The sequence below is a fragment of the Chiloscyllium plagiosum genome, unplaced genomic scaffold, assembly GCF_037043375.1.
Source record: "Chiloscyllium plagiosum isolate Xiang-an unplaced genomic scaffold, Cpla_swu_hap1 HiC_scaffold_13, whole genome shotgun sequence".
NCBI classification, from domain to species: Eukaryota; Metazoa; Chordata; class Chondrichthyes; order Orectolobiformes; family Hemiscylliidae; genus Chiloscyllium; species Chiloscyllium plagiosum.
This window is the reverse complement of record NW_028270151.1, coordinates 30,516,701-30,540,390: the sequence shown is the minus strand read 5'-3', so window position 1 is coordinate 30,540,390 and position 23,690 is coordinate 30,516,701. Positions and strand designations below refer to the sequence as shown.

Sequence of the window (23,690 nt, the reverse complement as noted above, 5' to 3'; positions counted from 1 at the left end):
CATGTTATGGAATGAGCTGCCAGAGGAAGTGGTGGAGGCTGGTACAGTTGCGAAATTTAAAAGGCATCTGGATGGGTATATGAATAGGAAGGGTTTGGAGGGATATGGGCCAAGTGCTGGGAAATGGGACTAGATTAGGTTAGGATAACTGGTCGGCATGGACGAGTTGGACCACAGGGTCTGTTTCCATGCTGTACATCTCTATGACTCTATAAGGCATGTTGGCATTGTTGTCTAGGCCAGCATTTATTGTCCATCCCCAATTGCCCATAGGGCTGTTAAGAATCAACCACATTAGTGGGTCTGGAGTCACATGTAGGCAGACCAGGTAAAGATGGCAATTTCCTTCCATAAAGGGCATGAGTGAACCAGATGGGTTTTTCTGACAATCGACAATTGTTTCATGGTTACCATTGGAGCCTTCACTCTGGATTTTTAATACCTGCCTCTCTCTCATACCAGGAGGAAAAAGGTCCACACTAAGGCAGATACTGTGAGGACAGGTGGTTGGTTGCCGGACATTTGGTTTCTCACCACTTTGAGGTGAGGATCTTGATTCTGACTGCTTCAAGTAGCTGGCTGACCATGTCCAAGCCCATTGACTGGTATTGTAAGCTGTCCTTGATTTACTGTGCTGGGACTCCTTAAATGAAGGCTGTCTCCCTTGACTTGACTGGTCACTGTTGATAATCATGATAAACCTCCTGTCTTTGTACCTGTGCTAGGTGACGAGGTATGACTGAATTAATAGGAGTCTGCTAGCTCTGGTCGAGGGGGAAAAAATTCAAAAACATGCAATGCAAAGGGATGCATCCAGATAGCGTTCACTCACTCTGAACCTATGAGAGCCAGTGAAGGGCCAAGAGTTGGAGCCTGAAGTAATCTGTGAACTGGGGACAGCCCCTGAGTGTACAGTATATTGCAGCAACATGAGAGTGATAGTTGCCAGTGCAGAATGGAATTGTAGAAATGTGCCGAAAGGAAATCAGAGATGTGCCATGAGGGCTCTTTGAAGCTGGCTCATGTTGGATGCCAGTGTCAGTGTAGGTGGGAGGTGTGTGGGCTGTGTGCTGTGAGATAGCACATGGAATAGTACAGCACAGGAACACACCCTTCATCACGCAATGTTGTGACAATAAGTTAAACTAATCCCTTCTGCCTGCCCTTGGTCCATATCCCTCCATTCCCTGCATATTCATGTACTTATCTAAAAGTCCCATAAATGTTCCTGTTGTATCTGTCTCCATTACTACTCCTGGCAGCACATTACAGACGTCTACCACACTGTGCAAAACAATTTGCCCCTCACATCTCTTTCGAATTTTTCCCCTGTCACTTTAAATACATTCCCCCTAGTATTAGACATTTCAAATCTGGGAAAGATTCTGACCATCAACCGTATATAGGCAAAAGTGAGGACTGCAGATTAGATTAGATTAAATTAGTTACAGTGTGGAAACAGGCCCTTCGGCCAAACAAGTCCACACCTGCTGGATATCTGAGTCTAGATTAGAATGGTGCTGGAAAAGCACAGCAGGTCAGGCAACATCCGTGGAGCAAGAAAATAGACGTTTTGGGCAAAATCCTGAAATGTCGATTTTCCTGGCTTCATTCCTGATGAAGGGCTTTTGCCCGAAACGTTGATTTTCCTGCTCCTTGGATGCTGCTTGACCTGCTGTGCTTTTCCAGCACCACTCTAATCTAGACTCATCAACCCTATATGTCGTAATTTTATAGACTTCTATCAAATCTTCCTTCAGCTTCTGCCACTCCATGGGAAACAACCTGAGTTTTTCTAGCCTCTCCTTATAGCTCATACCCTCTTATCCAGGCAGCGTTCTGGTAAGTCTCTTCTGCATCCTCTTCAAAGCCTTCATATCCTTCCTGTAATGTGGTGACCAGAATTGAATGCAGTACTCTAAGTGCGGCCTAATCAAAGTCTTGTAAAGTTGCAACATGACATCCTGACTCTTGTACCCAGTTTCCCAAGCAATAAAGTCAAGCATGCCATATGCATTCTTTACCACCCTATCTATTTGAGTGCCACTTTCAGGGAGCTGTGGACTTGAACTCCAAGATCCCTCTATACATCAAGTAGATGTCCCTCTGTAGATATTGTACCCAGTGCACAACATGGAGGCCCTTTGGAGCAAGTGGTGATCTGAAGTAATTGAAGCTGAGCTGCAGACCTACTCTAATTTCTACGTCAAGTGTTCTCAATGTCTTGTTTGTTTGGTGAGTTTTGTAAAATGGAAAGCTGAATACTAATGAGGGAATGTGTGCCATTAATATGGTGTAACAAGCCGTAATCACCCATAATTGGCACCTTGCTGCTGCCTAGTGATAAACTTGCATTGCTGCTCAGCAAAAGCTTAAAAGATGGAGCAAGATGCTTGTGACTTTGAGATAGTCTTCATCAGACAAATCTCACCATGATCATGTTGCTCAGACACCTCTAAGATTCCTCGCTACGTTATATACTTCTGAAACAAAATTCTTGATGCAAATGAGAAAAACTAGGGTTTGTATCACCAAGTACTAATTATTCCCTTTAATAATGGTTAAACCCACTCTTATATTAATCACTTGACCATGTAACAAAATATATTTAATCTTTTATATTTCATTGCCTTCAAATAAGTTTTGTGTTGTGTACATAACTTACATTACTTTTAATATTGTGGCTCTCTTTTAGTCAAAATGTATGGGCAGATTGAGTTGTTGAGGCAGATCTTAATAAAATTGCTGTTTAACAGAGCAATTTTAACGTAATTTTCCAATATTGGTTAGAGTATTGAGTACAGGAGTTGAGAGGTCATGTTGTGACAGTACAGGACATTGGTTAGGCCACTGTTGGAATATTGCATGCAATTCTGGTCTCCTTCCTATGGGAAAGATGTTGTGAAACTTGAAAGGGTTCAGAAAAGATGCACAAGGATGTTGCCAGGGTTGGAGGATTTGAGCTATAGGAAGAGGCTGAACAAGCTGGGGCTGTTTTCCCTGGAGCGTCGGAGGCTGAGGGGTGACCCTATAGAGGTTTACAAAATTATGAGGGACATGGATAGAGTAAACAGGCAAAGTCTTTTCCCTGGGGTCGGGGAGTCCATAACTAAAGGGCATAGATTTAGACTGAGAAGGGAAAGACAGAAAAGAGACCTAAGGGGCAACTTTTTCCACTCAGATGGTGGTACGTGTATGGAATGAGCTGCTAGAGGATGTGGTGGAGGCTGGTACAATTGCAACATTTAAGAGGCATTTGAATGGGTATACGAATAGGAAGGGTTTGGAGGGATATGGGCTGGGTGCTGGCAGGTGGGACTAGATTGGGTTGGGATATGTGGTCAGCATGGACGGGTTGGACCGAAGGGTCTGCTTCCATGCTGTACATCTCTATGACTCTATAACAAACTTGAAAATTTGTAATTAATATCATTGTTAAGCTGGGATATCTCCCTGTAAAGCAGTATTTTAAATATCTTGGGACTATTTAACACAGGTTCTTGGTAATCAAGCAGAAAATAATTTATTAAGCAGTAAGTACTGAATTTGCAAGGTCTTGCAGGATTTTTCTGAACTAAGTCACTTCCTGTAATTATTTTAGGATTATTTACTCAGGACTTGCACATGAAGACTGATCCCCTATTTTGATATGCAACAAGTCTGTGTAATGAGTCTAATGCTTTGAAAATCATGATCAAAATCTTCATTCTAATGCCATTTGCCAGTATTCAGCTAGTAAATATAATGCATTTAATTATGTAACAGTAGTTTACTCGGTTTAAATTGTTTGGTAGCTCAAGGACAATCAGAGTATTTATTTTTTATAGTAATATTTCATAGCTAATTTTGTTGGAGGGTGAGGTGTGTTCCTAAATTCATGTAAAATTAACACATTTACGTTATTGGTGATCCTTGTTTCTAGATTAAGGACAAAGCCGTCTTGATCACAGGATGTGATAAAGGAATTGGGTTTGCTCTGGCCAAGCATCTACACAGCAAAGGCTTTACGGTCTTTGCCTGTTGCCTCTTAAAGGTGAGTCTGTGACGTGTTCTATTTGTTCTGCTTGGCCTTTGGAGTGAAGAAATTCAAAAGCATCTTGTTTTCTAATTTGGCCAATTACATTTTTGATGACAAAAGTTGTGGGAGATGTAAACGTTGGAGCAACACTGTTGGTTTGGACGTGATTTAGAAAGCTTTGCTTGAGAAGCAGAAATTTTTGGAAACGCTAAGCAGTTTTTGGAACATCTGAAGAGAAAAACAGAGTTAATGTTTAAGGGCATTGACCTGCATTCGAAAGTTTGAGTGTTTGAGTAGCACTTGGCAATGACACTTAAATGGAAATACTTTTATCAATAAATATAACTTGACAATATTGCCATGCTAAGAATCCTTTTTTTTTAAAGTTTGGATTTAATTTTTTTACCTCTCATTCCAGACGTAAAGAAACTCTATTCTAAGCTATTTTCATACTCAATTTCTTCCTTAGATTTTCTGTTTCTTTAAACAGACATGGTGCAGGGTTACCATGCTGTCATCAGCACGCATAGGTAAATTGGCCCCACATGTAACTTTTTCCAGTTTTCAATGTACGTACAAATGAAGAAAACAGTAGAACCCATAACCCTAGTGTCAAAAATACTGTGAAGGTAAGATGCAGATATCTTGGTTTCCATTAGTTTATATATTTTTTTAAAACACAATCAAAAATACAGCAATAAAATAACTACTGTCTCAAAATTTCACAGCATCCCAGAACCCGTATAGGTTGAAAATCAGAACAGTGCAAGTCTGATGTGAATGTTTAAATGCATACTTTTTGAAACATTTTTGCCTTTTGCCTTTTTTTGGGAGCTGGAGTTGCATTTTAAATCTCTCCACTTCTGTCATGCAAACACAGAATTACTTACTGTGAACTCACTTTGAACTTGATTAAACTTTGGCATTGCCACCCTAACTTGAGTAAGAACAACAAATTATGTTCCTGTCTGACTGTGGTACGTCCTAGCTCATTCTGAGTCATGCTTGTGATTCTACTCCTGATGTTGAATTCACTCTCTTCATTCTTCCATCTCCGCACTTTAACTACATAGAGTTTCGATGATGTGTTTCATAATCTGTTTGGCCTCTACACAGTCAAACACTTAGGATGCATGCTAAAACCATTTTTATTTTCCATTCCTCTTCTTTTTGAAAATATAATAAAAAGCCGAGTGCTTTGCAGTTCAAGCTAATAAAGTACATGCCATCCAATGTGCACCTAGAAAACAAAATGTCAGTATTTCAGCCATTTTACCAGAGTTGAAAAGCTGTAGAGATCTCTTATAGAGGGCAAAGTGAAGAGGCAAAAAAAGTCAAATTGGATATGGTTGGGTGGTGTTGTTGCAGATGAGGTACAATAGCCATGTGAGGATGGTGCAAGACAGATAAGCATGGCATACCATGTCAGCTGATTTCCTGGCAGGAGTAGTGGCAAATTGCATGCAACGCTGTCAGGACCATAACAATATGTATATGGGATACAGTAGCAAAGTAATTATGTTGTCAAACTAATAATCCAAAGACTACTTTATCTGGAGACATGAGTTCAAATCCCCCCATTGGAGCTTGGGAACTTAAATTCAGTTACAGAGTTATAGGGATGTACAACATGGAAACAGACCCTTTAGTCCAGTTTGTCCATGCCGACCAGATAGCCTAACCTAATGCAGCACTAAGCCCATATCCCTCTAAACCCTTCCTATTCATACACCCATTCAGCTGCCTTTTAAATGCTATAATTGTACCAGCCTCCACCACTTCCTCTGGCAGCTCATTCCATACATGCACCACTCTCTGCGTGAAAAAGTTGCCCCTTAGGTCCCTTTTATATCTTTCCCCTCTCACCCTGAACCTGTGCCCTTAGTTCTGGACTCCCTAACCCCAGGGAAGAGATCTTGTCTGTTTATCCTATCCATGCCCCTCATGATTTTATAAGCCTCTGTAAGGTCACCCCTCAGCCTCCAATGCTCCAGGGAAAAGAGCCCCAGCCTATACAGCCTCTCCCTACAGCTCAAATCCTCCAACTCTGGCAACATCCTTGTAAATATTTTCTGAACCCTTTCAAGTTTTACAACATCATTCCGATAGGAAGAAGACCAGAACCGTACACAATATTCCAAAAGTGGCCTAACCAACCTCCTGTTAGTAAGAGTATTGGTAACCATGAAATTACCAAATTTTCATTGAAAACCATCTGGTTCACTAAAGCGAAATCAATCTGCTGTCCTTAACCAATCTGTTCTTAAGATACTCCCAGACTTTCTGAAACGGTCCAGCCTGACAAAAACTCTTCAGTGGTTCATGAAGGATGTCCAGCTCCTCCTGGCATTTAGGGATGGCCAGCAATTGCTAACTTTGATGCAAACAACCTGTCAACAAATAAAAATAAAACGTGTATTGTAATTGTGATATGAATTAAATGATAAAATGCTGCAAGTAAACTAAAATTTGCAAAGTTCCAGTTCAATTCCCGCCTCAGGCTTCTATCTGTGTGGAGTTTGCACATTCTCCCCGTGTCTGCATAGGTTTCCTCCAGGTGTTCTGGTTTCCTCCCACAGTCCAAAAATGTGCAGGTTAGGTGAATTAGCCATGCTAAATTGCCCGTAGTGTTAGGTGGTGGGGTAAATGTAGGGGAATGGGTTTGGGTGGGTTGCGCTTTGACGGGTCGGTGTGGACTTGTTGGGCCGAAGGGCATGTTTCCACACTGAAAGTAATCAAATCTAATCTAATCTAATCTAATCACTAAACAAACTTTATGATTCAAATCACTAAAGTATTGAATGTGCATTCTTATTAATGCCATTAAGTTCAAAACTGTAGCACATTTTTCATATCATTTGTGTGCTGTTTGTCTGGAGAAAGAAAAATCAGTCATTGTGTTTATCAGACCAGATTTGTAAATTATTTAAGCTGCCTTGTTAAAATATCTAGATAGATAAGATAAAAGTCCCTACACGAAATCCAGTGGCTTATTTCATGGCAAGTATTACTTATGAGCCATGTTTTATATTAGTGCTCAATATGACCCGTGTCGAAGATTGTGTGGTGCTGGAAAAGCACAGCCGGTCAGGCATCATCCGAGGAGCAGGAGAGTCGAGGTTTTGGGCATAAGCCCTTCATGAAGCTCTTCAGCCACGTCCTGAAGCAGACTCGCTACCACAGTCATATCTCCTTTTAAATTTTCAGCACCACACTCTTTGACTCTCATCTCCAGCATCTGCAGTCCTTACTTTGTCCTAGTTGATTATAACCTTACTCTTCTTCCAAGGATACCAACCTTGAAGAAGTTCTCCTCCTTCCTCTACAAGGAACTCAGTGAGTCTCTCTCTCTCGCTGCACCCCTCAGGTCATCTCCTCTGTCCTGAAGCTCTTCAGCCATGTCCTAAAGCAGACCTGCTACCACAGTCACATCTCCTTTTCAATTTCCAGCATCACACTCTTCGACTCTCATCTCCAGCATCTGCAGTTCCTCACTTTCTCCTCCTCCACATGATCTGTACCTTATTTGGACTAATTTGTGTACTTTCCTGTGAAGTCAATGGAAAATATAATCAGGCTATGTGTAAAGTGGGTGGTCAATCTGACTGTGATAATTTTCAATCGACGGGGGGGGGCGGGGGGGGGGGGGAGAGAGACAATTATCAGAACTGCTGTTTATTTTCAGCATTTATTTATTGCTGGCCTTGAAGTTTACTCCGAGCAATGCTTTTTTCCTATTTCGTGTCTTAAGCATGTGTCCATAAATTTGAAATTTGGTCGATTTAGTAATAAAAAGACACTACTGGGAATGAGCATAGGAACAAGGGAATTCTGAGATTTTTAAAAAAACAACCAAGATCCGTTTAGTTCACTTTCTGATAGTTTACGTTTAACAAAATAGAGTTGTTGGCAAATCAAAGTGACCAGTCTCTATTAATTAGGCTTAAGCAGGTTCAGAAATGACATGAGGAAAGCATCAGTGGTAAAGAGCTTCGGGAACCGTGGGTCCAAAGTTATCTTTTACCTACCAAGCATTCAATAGTTACCATATTAAATTCCTCAAATTCTGTTTCTCAAAATGGAGCTTGCTGCATCTTCTAGTGATAATATTTTTATTACTTATTTATACAAGGGCAGGAATGGGAAATATAATGACACCATAGTGCCAAGAGTGCACATTTATTTTTAAAACACTTACATGAAGAATGAAATTTGTCGGAACAGAATGGCTATTTATTGTCATTATTTATTATTTCTCATATATTTATTTTGAGATTTCCACAGTAAAATTATTTTAATGGAGATTTGATTGTACTTCAGAGGCTCCATAAGGCTTTGGTCAGACTACACTTAGAGTATTGTGTGCAGTTTGGCCCCATATCTCAGGAAGAATGTATTGGCCTTGGAGCGTGTTCATAGGAGACTCACGAGAAAGGTCTCAGGCGTGAAAATCGTAACATATGAGAAACGTTTGAGATCCCTGGATTTATACTGGTATTATAATGGATGATGGGGGGGCTATTGCAACATGAATGCTGAATGTTCTGGACAGAGTAGATGTTGGGAAGATGTTTCCATTGGTAGGAGAGATTAGGATTTGAAGGAATAGCCTTAAAAGGAGAAGGTGTTTTAGAATGGAGATAACAAGAAACTTCTTGAGCCAGAGAGTGGTGAATCTAAGTGGAGGCCAGGTCATTGAGTATATTAAAGACTTAATTAGACAGGTTCTTGAGTATTCAGGGGACCAAGGGTTACGGGGAGAAAGTGGGAGAATGGGTTTGAGTAACTTATCAGCCATGATTGTATGGCGGAGCAGACTCGATGGGTTGGATGGCCTAATTTCTGCTCCTATGTCTTTCGGTCTTGTGGACTTTACCAACCAGATTCATAATCTAATAGTCTGCCAAAGCTCATTGTCTAAACTCATGACTAAAGAATGGTCATTTGAGCATGGTACCAAAGGGGAAAGACCCATGACAATAGCCAACAGGAGTCTGTTTCTACAAAAAATATCCAAAGAAGTGTGAAATTTGGCAAGAAATCCCAAAATGAAATATAAATTTAGCAAAATGTAGATACTTCTTTAAAAAAATGTCATAACTTACCTGTAAAATATTAGCCTAGATTAGATATTGAGAATGAAGCTTATGCAGTAAATTTGATAGCATCTTTGTAGAAGCAGACTCCTGTTGGCTGTTTTCTTGGGTCTTTCCCCTTTGGTACCATGCTCAAATGACCATTCTTTAGTCATGAGTTTAGACAATGAGCTTTGGCAGACTATTAGATTGTGAATCCAGTTAATAAAGTCTATTCATCTTATTCAACATTCACATCTGTGCACTTTTTAGTGAGGTCACTGAGCAGCATTTACCTTGTGAAACCCAGCCGAATATTCTGTTTTGGGACTATAGGGATCACTGGTTGCATTCCACCGCAAAATGGACAAGTTTAGCTAATTGCACAGGTTCACCATTGAACCTGGGATCTTTCTGTTCTATTGTTTGTTGTGACTCCACTAAATATATCTACCCTGAACCAAGAAGAAACTTGTTTTTGTTTCATTTAGCAGTTGAAAAATGGCAGTAATTATATTTTTCTTTGGAAGGATAAGAATGGAGAAGGTGCTCAAACACTTGAGAAGATGAAATGTGAACGTATGAAAGTTCTTCAAATGAACGTATGCACAGATGAGGAGGTGCGACAGGCCGTGGATTTTGTAAAGAGCCAGTTGAAGGAACCTGAGAAGGGTATGATGTGGGTTCCATTTCAAATTGGATCTGGTCATATCAATAGGATAATTTAACAAAATATATTGCAAGTCCACTCTCTCTGAGATGTAAGTTTTAATATTAGTCAGTAAGTGAGGTAGTGATTAATTGAGGTTGGATTTGTTGTAGTGATGAAGAGGTCATTTTCTTTGTGGTTTTATCCTCCCTTTGACTTGATTTGGTCTAAAACATAACTATATTTCAAATTGACCTTCTTTAAAAACACATAGTTATTTTCCAAGGCTATTTTATGGTTTTTCTTTTTCCATTACTAAACATCATGTTTCCTATGAGATCCAGATAGATTATTCATGAGTTTTACAGTGCAGCAGAATAAAATCTTACCAGTAGCCTGATAGTGCAGAACATCATCAGAGTGAACCACACATTTAATTTTTTCCTGTGGAACTTTGATATCAATAGTTACTTTCTGATCATTATCAAAGTTTCATCATACACGTTGACATTCTGCAAAAAAAAATCCTAAATAACAGACTTCTAACATTTTCAGAAGTATCTCTATAGTGTTAGTACTCCATTTTCCATTGCAGTAGTTCTCTGGCTGACTGAAGCAGTCAGTTTATGCCAAAGTTGTTAATGGTTTATGTTGTGGATTCACAAAGACTTAGAATCAATTCAAATCCAAAATTCAAATTGAATATAACCATTACAGCCGATGGCAAGAGATGTTTCTCCCATCTACCTGGATTCAAGGGGTTCCAAGGGTTATAGCACAACATTGTAGTGCTTTTTAATTCAAACACAAGGTATGTTTGTTTTTTGAATAAAAAGTACAGGTTGTTGGATGAAGACACCATAGATTTACAGCTTTCTTCATTCATGTTATTTTTAAATTTAGATTTAGGTTTAGGTTTAGTGGTTACACTTTCTACACTGATATCTACTGTCCAAGACATTTCTTAAAGCAATTATGAATATTTTACATGACTGTTAAAACTGGAATGATCACATTTATTTGATATTAAGGTTAACATGATATAGACAAATATTTTTTGTTAAACCACAACAGAGAGTTTGAGCTTAGCGTGCAAGACTGGAAATGAAACACTGCGATTGATGTATCCATGCATGATAATACAACTGCAGCAGCCACTGTGGGACTGTCATTTCCATGGTTGATATTCAGAATGTGGTTGCTATAAGTTTAGGGATTGAATATTGGGAACTGCCATTGATATTTAACACGATCTATGTCCTTCACCAGAAACTAATGTGCAATGTGATTGAGAATTCTAATGATGCTGTTGATCACAAAGTTGGAAGAGAGATTGCAATGAGTAGCAATCAGTGCACAATATTTAGTACAGCAGAAAAGAGTATGATATTTGGTAAAGAAAAAGGCTTTATTCATGAGTCAGCGACATCTAGGAGAGAAACTTGTTAAATTGTACATTATTCAACAGAGTTGTATAATGATATAAATGAAGTTATGAAACAAAAGCACACCTTGTATGTGGAATAGAAGGTGTCTATTGCAGCTAAGTTTCCAGTTTTCTCAGAGAAATAAGGCAAATCTCCAACTGAATGATCAAAGCATCAGGAGATTGCTTTGAACACTCAGTTCTTGATTGCTGTTGAATATGGGGATATGGGAACCAAGGGTATAATCTTGCATGGTCACAGCACATATCCCATATCTTACAGAATGCAGTCTTTCATATGACTGTCCTTTTCAAATCATTTTTGCATATTAGTGTGTCTGTGTGAATGAACCAAAATTACTTCTATCATGGACACACATGATATTGGGTAGCTAGTGACACATTGAGGGAGTAGAAGCCCTCTTAATTCTCCTTGCTATAGAGGAAAATGGCAACATTGGTGCTGTTAGTAATTTGGTGAGGTGGAACAGCTGGCAAAGGCAAGTAGCCAATGCTCTTGCTGTTTAAGAGACGTTCTGAGGCAATTTGTTGGAATTATTTAAAATCTTGAAGCATTTGATAGGATGAATAAAGAGAAACTTTATATACGTCGAAGGGTCAATAATCAGGTGATATTGTTTAAGGCCTCACAGCGCCAGAGACCTGGGTTCAATTCCTGCCTCAGGCGACTGACTGTGTGGAGTTTGCACATTCTCCCCGTGTCTGCGTGGGTTTCCTCCGGGTGCTCCGGTTTCCTCCCACAGTCCAAAGATGTGCAGGTTAGGTGAATTGGCCATGCTAAATTGCCCGTAGTGTTAGGTAAGGGGTAAATGTAGGGGTATGGGTGATTTGCGCGTCGGTGTGGGCTTGTTGGGCCTAAGGGCCTGTTTCCACACTGTAATGTAATGTAATGTAATGTGATTAGCAAAAGCATTAAAGGCAACATGGCGAGAAGCTTTTTAATGCAGTGAGTGTTTAGGGCATGAAATGGATGGACACATAATTAGTAGAAGCAAAGTAATTGTAGCTTTCAAAAGAGAAGTGGATAAATACTTTAGAAAGAAAAAAAATATAGTGATAGGTGAAAGGCATCACTAAGTGGCTTAAACTAGATTATTCTGCAAATTACCCAGTCCCGATGACCAAATAGCTTCTGTGTTGTATTTTCTTATAACTCTCAATCTATGTGTAATGCACTGAATTGTTGTAACTGGTAGTTTAGATCTTTTTTACATAACAAATGGTGTTGTATATTGTATAACACTGTTTCCAGCTATGTTTTAAGTTGGTATCTGTGTATTTGGTTACTTTGACTTGGTCTAGCATGTATTGCTGTTATTTATTTGAGTTGCAGATCTTGATGTAACCAATCTAGAGATAATTTTGGCACTCAGCCTCAACCTCACCATGCATAACGCATTCATATGGAAGATAAACTGTCAGTGAGGCATCTACAAAATCCTTGGCTTCATCTGTTAAATATTGATCATCTGCTGCTGAAAACCTCATTCTTTCCTTTCTGCAAGAGGGCTGATCAGGGTTCAGGAGAGAGGCAGAAGGAGCAGCAGACAGGATCTCAGATGCAAACTCATACTGGCATTGAAGATGTTGACCCCTCCAAAGGGGCCTCTCGGTTCAAGATCAGTCAAAAGAATCATTAGGAGTACGGTCTGTTTAAAGCAAGGTTATCAGTTTAATAAATTAAGGCAGCCTGGCGCAGATTTATCCAGCACACAGAGGTTAAAAGCCTCTGTGTTCCGTGGAGAAATGGCGCCATTATATTCAAAAATTACACATTATTTATATGTTTTTTAAGAGACAGTATAGCCTTAATTACAAGAAAGGACCAATCAAATGTAATAAGGTGACATGATTGACAGCAGGCTAATCCAAGGATATTCCATGGGAAAGGGGTCTTAATTACATAAATCGTCATGTCATGGTAGCAGTTCAAGGTTAGTTCGAATACCAAATCACTGTCTTATGATTCATATTATGAAAACTCCATTGTTTTCTCTTATCTCTCTAAATACAACCAGCTTAGCAAAGCATCAGTTCAAGTTCACAGAGTCGAATGATTATTTGCAGCCATTTTGTTGTGTTATTTTAAATTGAGAAGCCATTTTGTGGTTAATAAAAATCTACATATACTTGTTGCTTCTGACAACAGCCTAAATTCTAATTTTAGATCCTCAGCATCACCTGGTAGGCACTCACCAATGACATTGACAGTGTGAGGAACCGTGCATGTGAGGATGGACCTAGTGACAGGCAAATGAACCTGGCATCTCTGGCCAATCAGGATTGGAGGAAATTGAAAACAATACATCATGAGCTGTTAATATTGACTCATTTAACTGCAAATTGGGTAACAATTTGGGATATAGTGTGAGAGTAATTTGAGACTTGGCTTTTGGTAAGTGTAGCATGTTTGTGTAGAACTTTAGACTCATGAATACCAATGGTCTTTATGATTTGTGCTCATATCTGAATCTGTTACAGAGTTCACAATAGGGATTGGTTTCTATTAGTGGTTAAATATTCCACTATTATTGTGTCTCATACAACGACCAGATGTAAAGCAAATGAAATGGACTTTGAGGAAATTGCAAGATGACAAAATACCAATCTCTTTTAAAGCAACAGTTCTGTCAAACTCCCTTGTGAATGATATCAGCTCATTTGTCCTGTATTTATCTCTTTGTTGTCTGGTGATGTTCCAGTGTTGCAAAATGAAATATAGGGAAGTAATCCAACTCATCCTGCAATCTGAGCTGACCACTTGATTTCCACAGTTAATAATATTCCAGTCCATAAACTACTAACATAGTTTACAGCTTGGCTTTATATTATTATTGCATTATTTCAATTATTATTAAAAATAATTGCTAAAAGACTTTACTGTCTGCAGCTTAAAGATTACGTTTAAACTAATTGTGATATCTCTTAAACGCCTCCTGCAATGAACTCGAAAGCTACTCTGTTGTATCAGATGGAGCAGCAACAATGAGTAAAATGATATTTAATGTGATGTCAACCTGGTGAAGCTATGTTGCAGGATCAGTTGCATGCAAACAGTATGCAATAGGCAGAGCAGCAGAATATTTTTACCTTGATTTCCCATTGACTCCAGTGCTCCCACAAATCAGTGGATTGGTTCTAAGCTCTGCAGTTCTGCCAGACTCGGATGTGACTTGTAGTGGACAATTAAACAACTAACAGGAAGAGGATTCACAAGTAACCCCAGCTTCAAAGACAGGGGAAATCCAGCATGTTTGTGGCTTAAGCAGAAGTGCTGAAGGATAATTCATTTCAGTCTTCTCCTCTGGTGCCCAGCATCACAGACACAATCTTCAGTAATTTGATTTACTTTGTGTGAAATAAGGAAGTGGCTGCAGATATCAGATACTGCAAACTCTGTGGGTCTTGACAATATTCTGGCAATAGTATTGAAGGTTTTTTTCTCCAGAATTGGCTATGTCTCTATCCAAACTGTTCCATTACAGCTATAATACAAGCATTTACCTGACAACGTGAAAAATTGCCTGGGTATGTCTGTAAACATAAAGCAAGACAGAGATCCAACCTGGCCAATTACCGCCCCATCAGTCTATCTCGAGCATCAGTAAAGTGAAAGACGTTATCATCAACAATGCTATCAATCAGCACTAACCTACTCATTGATACCCAGTTTGTATTCTGCCTGAACTACTTAGCTCCAGATCACATTACAGCCTTGATCCCAAAGAAAAGGGGAAAAGATCAGAACTACAGTGATTGGCAGCGGGTTTCTGCCTTTGGTATCAACACCTCATTTGACTGAGTATGGTAACATATCCTGTGTAAAACTGGAGTCAGTGGGAATCAGAGCAAAAATACTCTGCTGGTTGGTGTCATACTAATCACAGATGAAGTTGTTGTGGTTATTGGAGGTCAATCATCTCAGTCCCAAGACATCAATCCAGGATTTGCTCAGGGTAGTATCCTAGGCCCAATCATCTTCAGCTGCTTTTTGTTTTTGCATCAGAGTGGTGCTGGAAAAGCACAGCAGGTCAGGCAGCATCCGAGGATGCTGCCTGACCTGCTGTGCTTTTCTAGCACCACTCTGATGTGAACTCTGTTTTCCAGCATCTGCAGTCCTCACTTTTGCCTATCTTCAGCTGCTTCATCAGTGACCTTTCTTTCGTCATAAGGTCAGCAGTGGAGATGTACCCTGATAATTTCACATTCAGGACTTCTTGAAACCATTGATGTCCATATGCATACAGACCTTGTGCTGATATAGAGCAAGAAGCATTCATGTCACACAAACGCTGGGTAATGGCCATCTCCAACAAGAGAGAATCTGACCTTCTCCCTTGACGTTTTGTGGCATTACCAGCGATCAGCATCATAGGGATTACAATTGACTAGAACCTGAGCTAGACCATATAAATACTGTGGCTACAAGAACAGCCTGAAGAAGGGCTCATGCCCAAAATGTCAATTCTCCTGCTCCTTGGATGCTGCCTGACCTGCTGCGCTTTTCAGCTCTGATCTCCAGCATCTGCAGTCCTCACTTTCTCCTACAAGAACAGTCAGACTCGGAATTCTGAGGCATATATGACACCTTCTGACTTCCTAAAGAGTGTTCACCAATACAAGATGCAAATTAGGAGTATGATGGAATATTCTTCACTTGTCTAGATGAATACAGCTTCAGTAACACCCTGGAAGCTCAGCAACATCCAGGACGAGCAGTCTGCTTGAGCAGCACTTTATCTATCATCCTTCCACCACCAACACACAATAGCAGCTGTGTGTACCATCTACAAGGTGAACTGCAGCAACTTACCTAGATCCTTCAGAACCATCTTCCAAATGTCTGACCCCTCCCACCTAGAAGAGTAAGAGAAGCAGATACATAGGAACAACACATGCAGGTTCCCCACTAAGCTATATAGTGCCCTGGTTTGAAAATATATCACCTTTGCTGCTGCTGGGTCAAAAGTAGAACTGTCTTCCTAACAGCACTGTAGGTATGCCTACCATTCTGTTCCCTGCAACTGAATGGAATGCAGTGATTCAAGGAAGAGGTTTCCCACTACTTTCTGAGGGGCAATTAGGGATGTGCAGTAAATACTGACCTAGCCAATGACATCCACACCCCATGAACAAATAATTTATAAAATTTATGAGGATTTACCTATCCCCTCATGCAGGCTCATAATTGCATTTTGCTGTCTTTTCATCAGCTGCAAAACTGCTTGTGGTGGAAATCTGTTGAAAATTGTAGATTAACACACGTTTGGTAGTATAGCACATAAGTGTTGCTGGAAGAAGATGCAGTTTGAAGGCTTTCATCTTGCACTTATCAGGACAATTTTCAAGAGATACAAAGTTAATGGAAAATGATATTTTTACTATGTATGTATTGATTCCCTGACAAGTGCTTTCTTTTGCCAGCAATAGAAAACTTCTATATTTGTTAAATATCACACAACAGGTTATAGTCCAACAGGTTTATTTGGAAGCACTGGCTTTCAGAGTACTGTTGCTTCATCAGACAATGAATTTATAGCACAAGGTTTCAGTGTTGTGCAACTGAAATGATATATTGAACAAACCTGGATTGTTTGTTAAGTCTTTCATCTTTTAGAATGGATTGCAGGTTTCGGTTCATTAATATGTAAATCCCAGAACTTCTTTTAAGTCACCTTCTCGAGATAGCTTAAGGTTTTATAACAAAAGGTAGCATCTCAGCTCAGACAATGTGTGAAAGGTACGAGGTCAGAGTCTGTCTGTATCCTGATCTTGAGTCAGACTGGTTCTGTTTCCAAAGTGGAATTTACAAAATGTTACATGTATTGACTGCCTGCAGATTGTCCATTCTTTGGGGTTGTCCTCTAAATCAACAGCTCCATGCCAACATGAACACTGCTCCATGGTTATCCTTCACCACATTCTTCCTCTTGGAGTGCCGACAAAGGTTATATTTGTTGATCAATGAAGTAAAACTCTAATGAAGGCAGTACAATGTAACATTACCACAGTGGCACAAAGAAGTGACAATTATATTTGATCAAAAATGGTGAGAATTCAAGAAGAAATTTGAGAGTGATATAGAACTGCAGGTCAGCTCCAGCCATTTTTAAAAACGTCTGTTCTCCTTAGATATCCATGGTCTGATAGATCAAAGATGTTATATATCGTACCCAAACATATTGTGATGACCAAATGCATTGTTTCCTTTACTCAGGTCTCTGGGGTGTGGTAAACAATGCTGGCATCTCAACCTTTGGAGAAGTGGAATTCACAAGTTTGGCACGTTACAAGGATATTGCAGATGTTAACTTGTGGGGAATGATCCGAGTAACTAAAGCTTTCCTCCCCCTAATCCGGAGAGCAAGAGGTGAGTAAAAGTGGGTTCAAACTCTCAAATTATTGTCAGCTAGAGAAAATACTTCAAGAAAATTTTAATAAACACAAAAACTTTGGAAGGAGTAACAGGAATACAGAGTACTGGGCTAATGTCAAGATTCTTGGTAGTGTGGACGAGCAGAGAGATCTCTGTATGCATGTGCATAGATCCCTGAAAGCTGCCACCCAGGTTGATAGGGTTGCTAAGGCGTGATGGTGTGTTAGCTTTTATTGGTAGCGGGATTGAGTTTCGGAGCCATGAGGTTGTGTTGCAGCTGTACAAACTCTGGTGCAGCCGACTTGGAATATTGTGTACAGTTCTGGTTGCCGCATTATAGGAAGGATGTGGAAGCATTGGAAAGGGTGCAGAGGAGATTTACCAGGATGTTGCCTGGTATGGAGGGAAGATCTTATGAGGAAAGGCTGAAGGACGTCAGGCTGTTTTTGTTGGAGTGAAGAAGGTTAAGAGATGACTTAATAGAGACGTACAAGATGATCAGAGGATTAGACAGGGCGGACAGTGAGAGCCTTTTTCCTCAGGTGGTGATGGTTAGCACGAGGGGCTGTAGTCTTCAGTTGAGGGGTGATAGATATAGGACAGATGTCAGAGGTAGTTTCTTTACTCAGAGTAGTAAGGACATGGACGCCCTGTTTGCAACAGTAGTAGACTTGCTAACTTTAAGGGCATTTAAGTGGTCATTAGATAAACATACAGATGATAATGGAATAGTGTAGGTTAGATGGGCTTCAGATTGGTTTCACATTTCAGTGCAACATCGAGGGCCAAAGGGTCTGTACTGTGCTGTAATATTGTATGTTCTATATTCTAACCAATCCTTACTTGTAAAATGAATTGAATCCTCACTATTTTACAGTATACATTTTTTGTCTCTTGTTTTTATGGTTTTCTAACTAACAGCCAATTAATAATAGCTTGATAATTCTGTGTACTTTGTATGAAACCTGCAGCAGCATTTACTTGTCAACTAAGATTTAAGACTGTTGAGGAAATCTTACTTGGGTTGAAAGGTTTGTATCTGTCCTGTGCTAGAAAAGTCCAAAGTAAATTGAAAAGTAAGCCTGGATTTCCACAGTTTATGAAATAAAAAAATTGCCTTGGCAAAAGTGCATTACAATTTTTTTTGAAAAATCTGCATTTGAAAAAGTGTATTTAAAGGTGCTTTGATGAAACAACTACTGTCCTCTGAGCTTCTATGTACTGGCTAAATGACCTTTTAATCTCTTTAATGTGTGAAAACCATTGAACCATGGAAACATAAAAACACAGAAGGAGACCATTCAGCCCATTATGTCTGTGCTGACTGATGACCATTTTAACCCCATCCCACTTTCTAGCACCAAGCTCATGGTTTTGCAGGTTTCAGTGCTTCAGGTGTAGATCCAGGTACCTTTTAAGAGCTGCTGTGTAGTGGCTGTAGTAATATCAGATCTACACTCTGATGAGTAAACGTTTAACAAGCTTTATTTGATATGACTATATACAACGAATAGTAGGAGAGGACATTCCTGGAATTCTGCAGACACAAGTCACAATCCCACATGATCTGCATCACTATAACATACTCCTTATGCATATGATCAGTAGTTATTCTTACAGTTATAGTTAATCCTTTATTTCACATCTTTAATCAAGTATTATCCCAATTGCCTCCTTACACATTTTTCACACCACCCACCGTCCCCGAAATCTGTGCGCTTTATGGGAAAATTCTGTGCGGTGTTTTAACCAACTTCTCTGAAGGTTTATGGAATTTCTTTGAGGTTGTGAGGCCAAACTGCTTCTCTGAGGCTTTGAGCCCTTTGTCTTTGTCATTAGTGGCTGTGTTATTACCGTTTCCTCCAGAGGATCAGGCTATGTAGACCACTGGCTTCTCTATATTTAGTGAAACCAAGGCACTCCTGTTTCTTGAACTTACTCCACAGGGTGCTCATACAGAGAATGGTCTTGGCTGTTGGTGCTTTGCAAGCTTTGTGCCCTTGTGCTGTTGGATCCTGAGTGACACTTGGGCTCTTTTTTCCAATGTGCGCAGGTTGTAAGCCCTGTGTGTCTCAGTAAAGGTGTTGGCTTGGTCTGCCCGAATGAGCATCTTCTGTAATAATGTTCTATTTGTTTGTCGTTTTGCACTATGATGTTTGGTGTTAGTGTGAGAGAAAGAAAGGGAGGTTGTATCTGCTGGGAGAAAGTGAGGACTGCAGATGCTGGAGGTCAGAGCCTAGAGTTTGGTGCTGGAAAAGCACAGCCGGTCAGGCAGCATCCAAGGAACAGGAGAATCGACGTTTCGGGCATAAGCCCTTCATTGGTAAGGGCTTATATAGGTTGTATTTGCAGCCCATGGCACATCAAAAGCTGGTATGAGGGAGTGAAGATGCTTTGTAAGGTTGTGAAGCAGTGACTGAATAAGGCAAAATATGGTCCATTGTCAAAGATGATAATCTCTGGAATTTCGTGTGTAAAATGTATGGTCTTCAAAGAGGTTATTACAAGCCCTCTGAAGTGGATTGATTAAGCTTCTGGACTTTGATCCATTGGGGCAAATAGTTAGCCAAAATGGGAAAAGACACCCTATTGAGTGCCATTTCCATTGCCCAACTGGAAAGGAGGAGAGCAGAAGTGGTTGTTTCTGCTTCTGCATGTGATCAGCATAAGTGGCACAGTTGGAGGTCAGGTCCTCAAGAGCGCAAGGTACCTGACCAACATCTGAATTGTACCCTGGTTAGCCATCATGGAAAAGCATCTGGATTTGTGAACTTCATTTCATAACAAGTGTCACAAAATTCTTGAAACAATGGCTGACAAATAGTGAATGGTTAAAAGTTTAATGGACTCAACATTGTGGACAAATGTTTTATCATCTGTACCTGGGCTGACGATAGATATTTTTGATATGGGTTAACAGTAGTCTGGTGTTTTCCTTCTATGTTCCATATGTTTAGCATTGTCTCTTCTGGTCTTTGCCTTAAAGCTGGTTCTTCCTGAACATTGAATTAAACAGAAAAAGACTGCAGGGTAAGCTTCCTTTTCAGGTAATGACACAGGGCAGTCACTCCAGCCCTGTGTCCAATGTAAAGTGTCCAGTCTTAGCATTCAAATATTGACCATCATAGTCTTTTACTTCCATGAAAGAAATAATTTGTTAAAGTTTGGCTTTAGAAGCAGTTTTCTTTGTTTGTGGGATGTGGGTATCAGTGGTTAAGCCAGTATTAATTGCCCTGGAGAGGGTGATAAGTCTGCTGAACTTTGGTTGTGGGATTGTTTAACCCAGACGATAGTTTGCTGTTTCCACTGTTTGGCATGTAATTAGTCCTGTGACATGGCTTCATTAATTTGGCATCTCATTTTTATATATGCCTGGGTTCCTCCTGGCATTCCCTTCTGGCTTCTTAATTGAGCCAGGATTGTTGATAATGGGTATGATGATAATGGTAGAGTGGGGATATGCTGGATACTATGGATACAGATTCTGGTTGAATACAATCCTGCTGTTGCGGCTGTTCATTGTCAATGCTTCTTGGATGCTTAGTTTTTGTTACTAGATTTGTTTGATGTCTGTTCCATTTAATGAGGTGGTAATACCCTCCATCATGTTGTGTGGCATCTTCAGTATGGAGATTAGACTTTATGTCCACATTGATTGTATGGTCTTTCCCTGCTACATTGTACTGATACACGGCTTCTCTATAGTATAGTTTTTACTATTCTCTTGTAGTCAGATTTCTGGACTGACATTATACTTCCCCGAAAGCACTGAACTCCACGTAATGTCCTGGATGGATGCATCTATGACAGGTAGACTGGTGAGGACAATATCAAGCAGAGCTCTTTCCCCTCTTGTTGGTTCCCTCACCACATGATGCGTACCCAGTCTGGCAGCTATGACCTCTTGGACTTGGCCAATTCTGTCAGTACTGATACTATCAAGCTGTTTGTGATGGATATTGAAGTTTCTCATCCAGAGTACAGTCTATGCTCTTGTCACCCTCAGTACTTCTGTCAAGTTACAAGGATGTTGCCAGAGTTGGAGGATTTGAGCTATAGGGAGAGGCTGAATGGCTGGGGCTGTTTACCCTGGAGCATCGGAGGCTGAGGGGTGACCTTATAGAGGTTTATAAAATCAAGAGGGGCATGGATAGGATAAACAGTCAAAGGAGCCCAGAACTCGAGGGCATAAGTTCAGGATGAGAGGGGAAAGATATAAAAGGGACCTAAGGGGCAACATTTTCATGCAGAAGGTGGTGTGTGTATGGAATGAACTGCAAGAGGAAGTGGTGGAGGCTGGTACAATTATAGCATTTAAAAGGCATCTGGATGGGTATATGAATAGGAAGGGTTTAGAGGGATGTGGGCCAAGTGCTGGCAAATGGGACTAGATTAGGTTAGGATATCTGGTCGGTATGGACGAGTCGGACCGAAGGGTCTGTTTCTGTGCTGTACATCTCTATGACTGTAACTACTGTTCCACATAGAGTAGTACTGATTCATAAGTTGAGGTGGAGGGGCTGTAGGTGAAAATTAGCAAGAAGTTCCCATGACCATCTTTGACCTAATGCCATGAGATTTCATGGGGTGTGGATTCAACATTGATGCCTTCCAGAGGCACTTCTTCCTGTGTTGTAATGTGTGATGGACCTGTCCTGTCGCTAGGACAAGTCATATCCAAAATTGGTGATGGTGGTGTCTGTACTGTTTTCTGTAAGGTGTAGGTCTGAAAATGTGGCTATATAGGCGGTTTCTTGACTGGTCTATGGGTTAGCTTTCTCAATTTTGGCACAAGTGTTAGTCAGGAGGAATTGATAATGTTGACAGAGCTGGGTTTGCCATTGTCTCTGTTGGTGACTGGGTTAGTGCAAGGTGGTCTGTTAGATTTTGTTCCTTTTGGTTAGACTCTGTAGCAGTTCACATAACGGAGTGGCTTGTTCACCTGTTTCAGTGGGTATTTAAAACTCAATCATGTTACTGTTGCTCTGTAGTCACATGTAGGTCAGACCAGGAAAAAAAACAGCAGTTTTCTCTTTCTGAGGACATAGTGAACCATATCAAATTTTACAACAATTGACAATGATAACATGGTCATTATTAGACTAGATTTTGATTTCAAATTTTTATTGAATTTATATTTCACCCTCTGCCATGATGGAATTTGAATTTATGTCTCCAAAACATTAGCCTGTGCCTTGGAAATATTTGTTTGACATTATCACTATCCTGCCACCTCCCTATTACCTTGAGTCTTCTTACTATGGCAATGATGAGTGAAAAGAGGCTGCTGTGACTGTAACCATTGCTTTCAGCAATCCGGGTGAAGCCATTTTCCCCTTTGTGGACCTTTTTCATCCTGCCTCAGGAAGCACGCAAATGAAAGTTGGCACCTATTCCACGTACTTCCACAGTTACTGCCACGGTGTGCTTTCGCTCTCGCTATCTCTGTGACAATTCCATTTTCATTCAGCCTGTCTCGGGTTCTGTGTTGTCTAGAAGGGTTTTGGGTGGTTCAGTTCAAAATTAATTGTTCACCTGAGTCGAAGCCTTGCTTGCACAGTGCTATCCGAGTTGGTCGGCAGAGTGGTCCAATGATCTGATTATTGAGTCACAGAGTCGTATATCATGGAAACAGGCCCTTTGGTCCAACTTGTCCATGCCAACTAGATTCCCAAACTAAACTAGTTCCAATTTCCTGCATTTGGCCCATATCCCTCTAAACATTTCCTATTCATGTACCTATCCAAATGCCTTTTAAGTGTTGTAACTACCTGCATCTGCCACTGCCTCTAGCAGTTCATTCTGCATACGAACTTCCCTTTGTGTGGAAAAAGTTGCCCCTCAGTTCCTTTTTGAATCTTTCTCCTCTCACCTTTAAAATATGCCTTTTATTTTTGAACTCCCCCACCCTAAAGAAAAGACCGTTGCTATTCATGTTATCTATGTCCCTCATAGTTTTATAAACTTCACTAAGGTCACCCCTCAATCTCCTACCCTCCAGTGGAAAAAAGCCCCAGCTTATTCAGCCTCTCGTTATAACTCAAGCCCTTCATTCCTGGCAACATCCTTTCCCCACTGCACTGCACTGCTAAAGGGATTCTCTCATTCTGTTTCCTTAGCTGAGG

At 40.3% G+C, this 23,690-nt stretch overlaps 1 protein-coding gene across 2 annotated transcripts in view; it reads left to right on the top strand.

The window, feature by feature from the left end:
* LOC122556074 (D-beta-hydroxybutyrate dehydrogenase, mitochondrial-like) overlaps nt 1–23,690 on the top strand; it is a 39,123-nt gene that overhangs the window by 12,785 nt on the left and 2,648 nt on the right. Inside the window, exons 2-4 of one of the 2 annotated variants that reach the window (XM_087993448.1) lie at nt 3,923–4,033; nt 9,630–9,765; nt 17,407–17,559. In XM_087993448.1, coding sequence (XP_087849574.1) covers nt 3,923–4,033; nt 9,630–9,765; nt 17,407–17,559 — 400 coding nt within the window. Of the gene's footprint in view, nt 1–3,922; nt 4,034–9,623; nt 9,766–17,406; nt 17,560–23,690 lie in introns of both variants that reach the window. The other variant, XM_043702504.2, reaches the window with a different exon arrangement.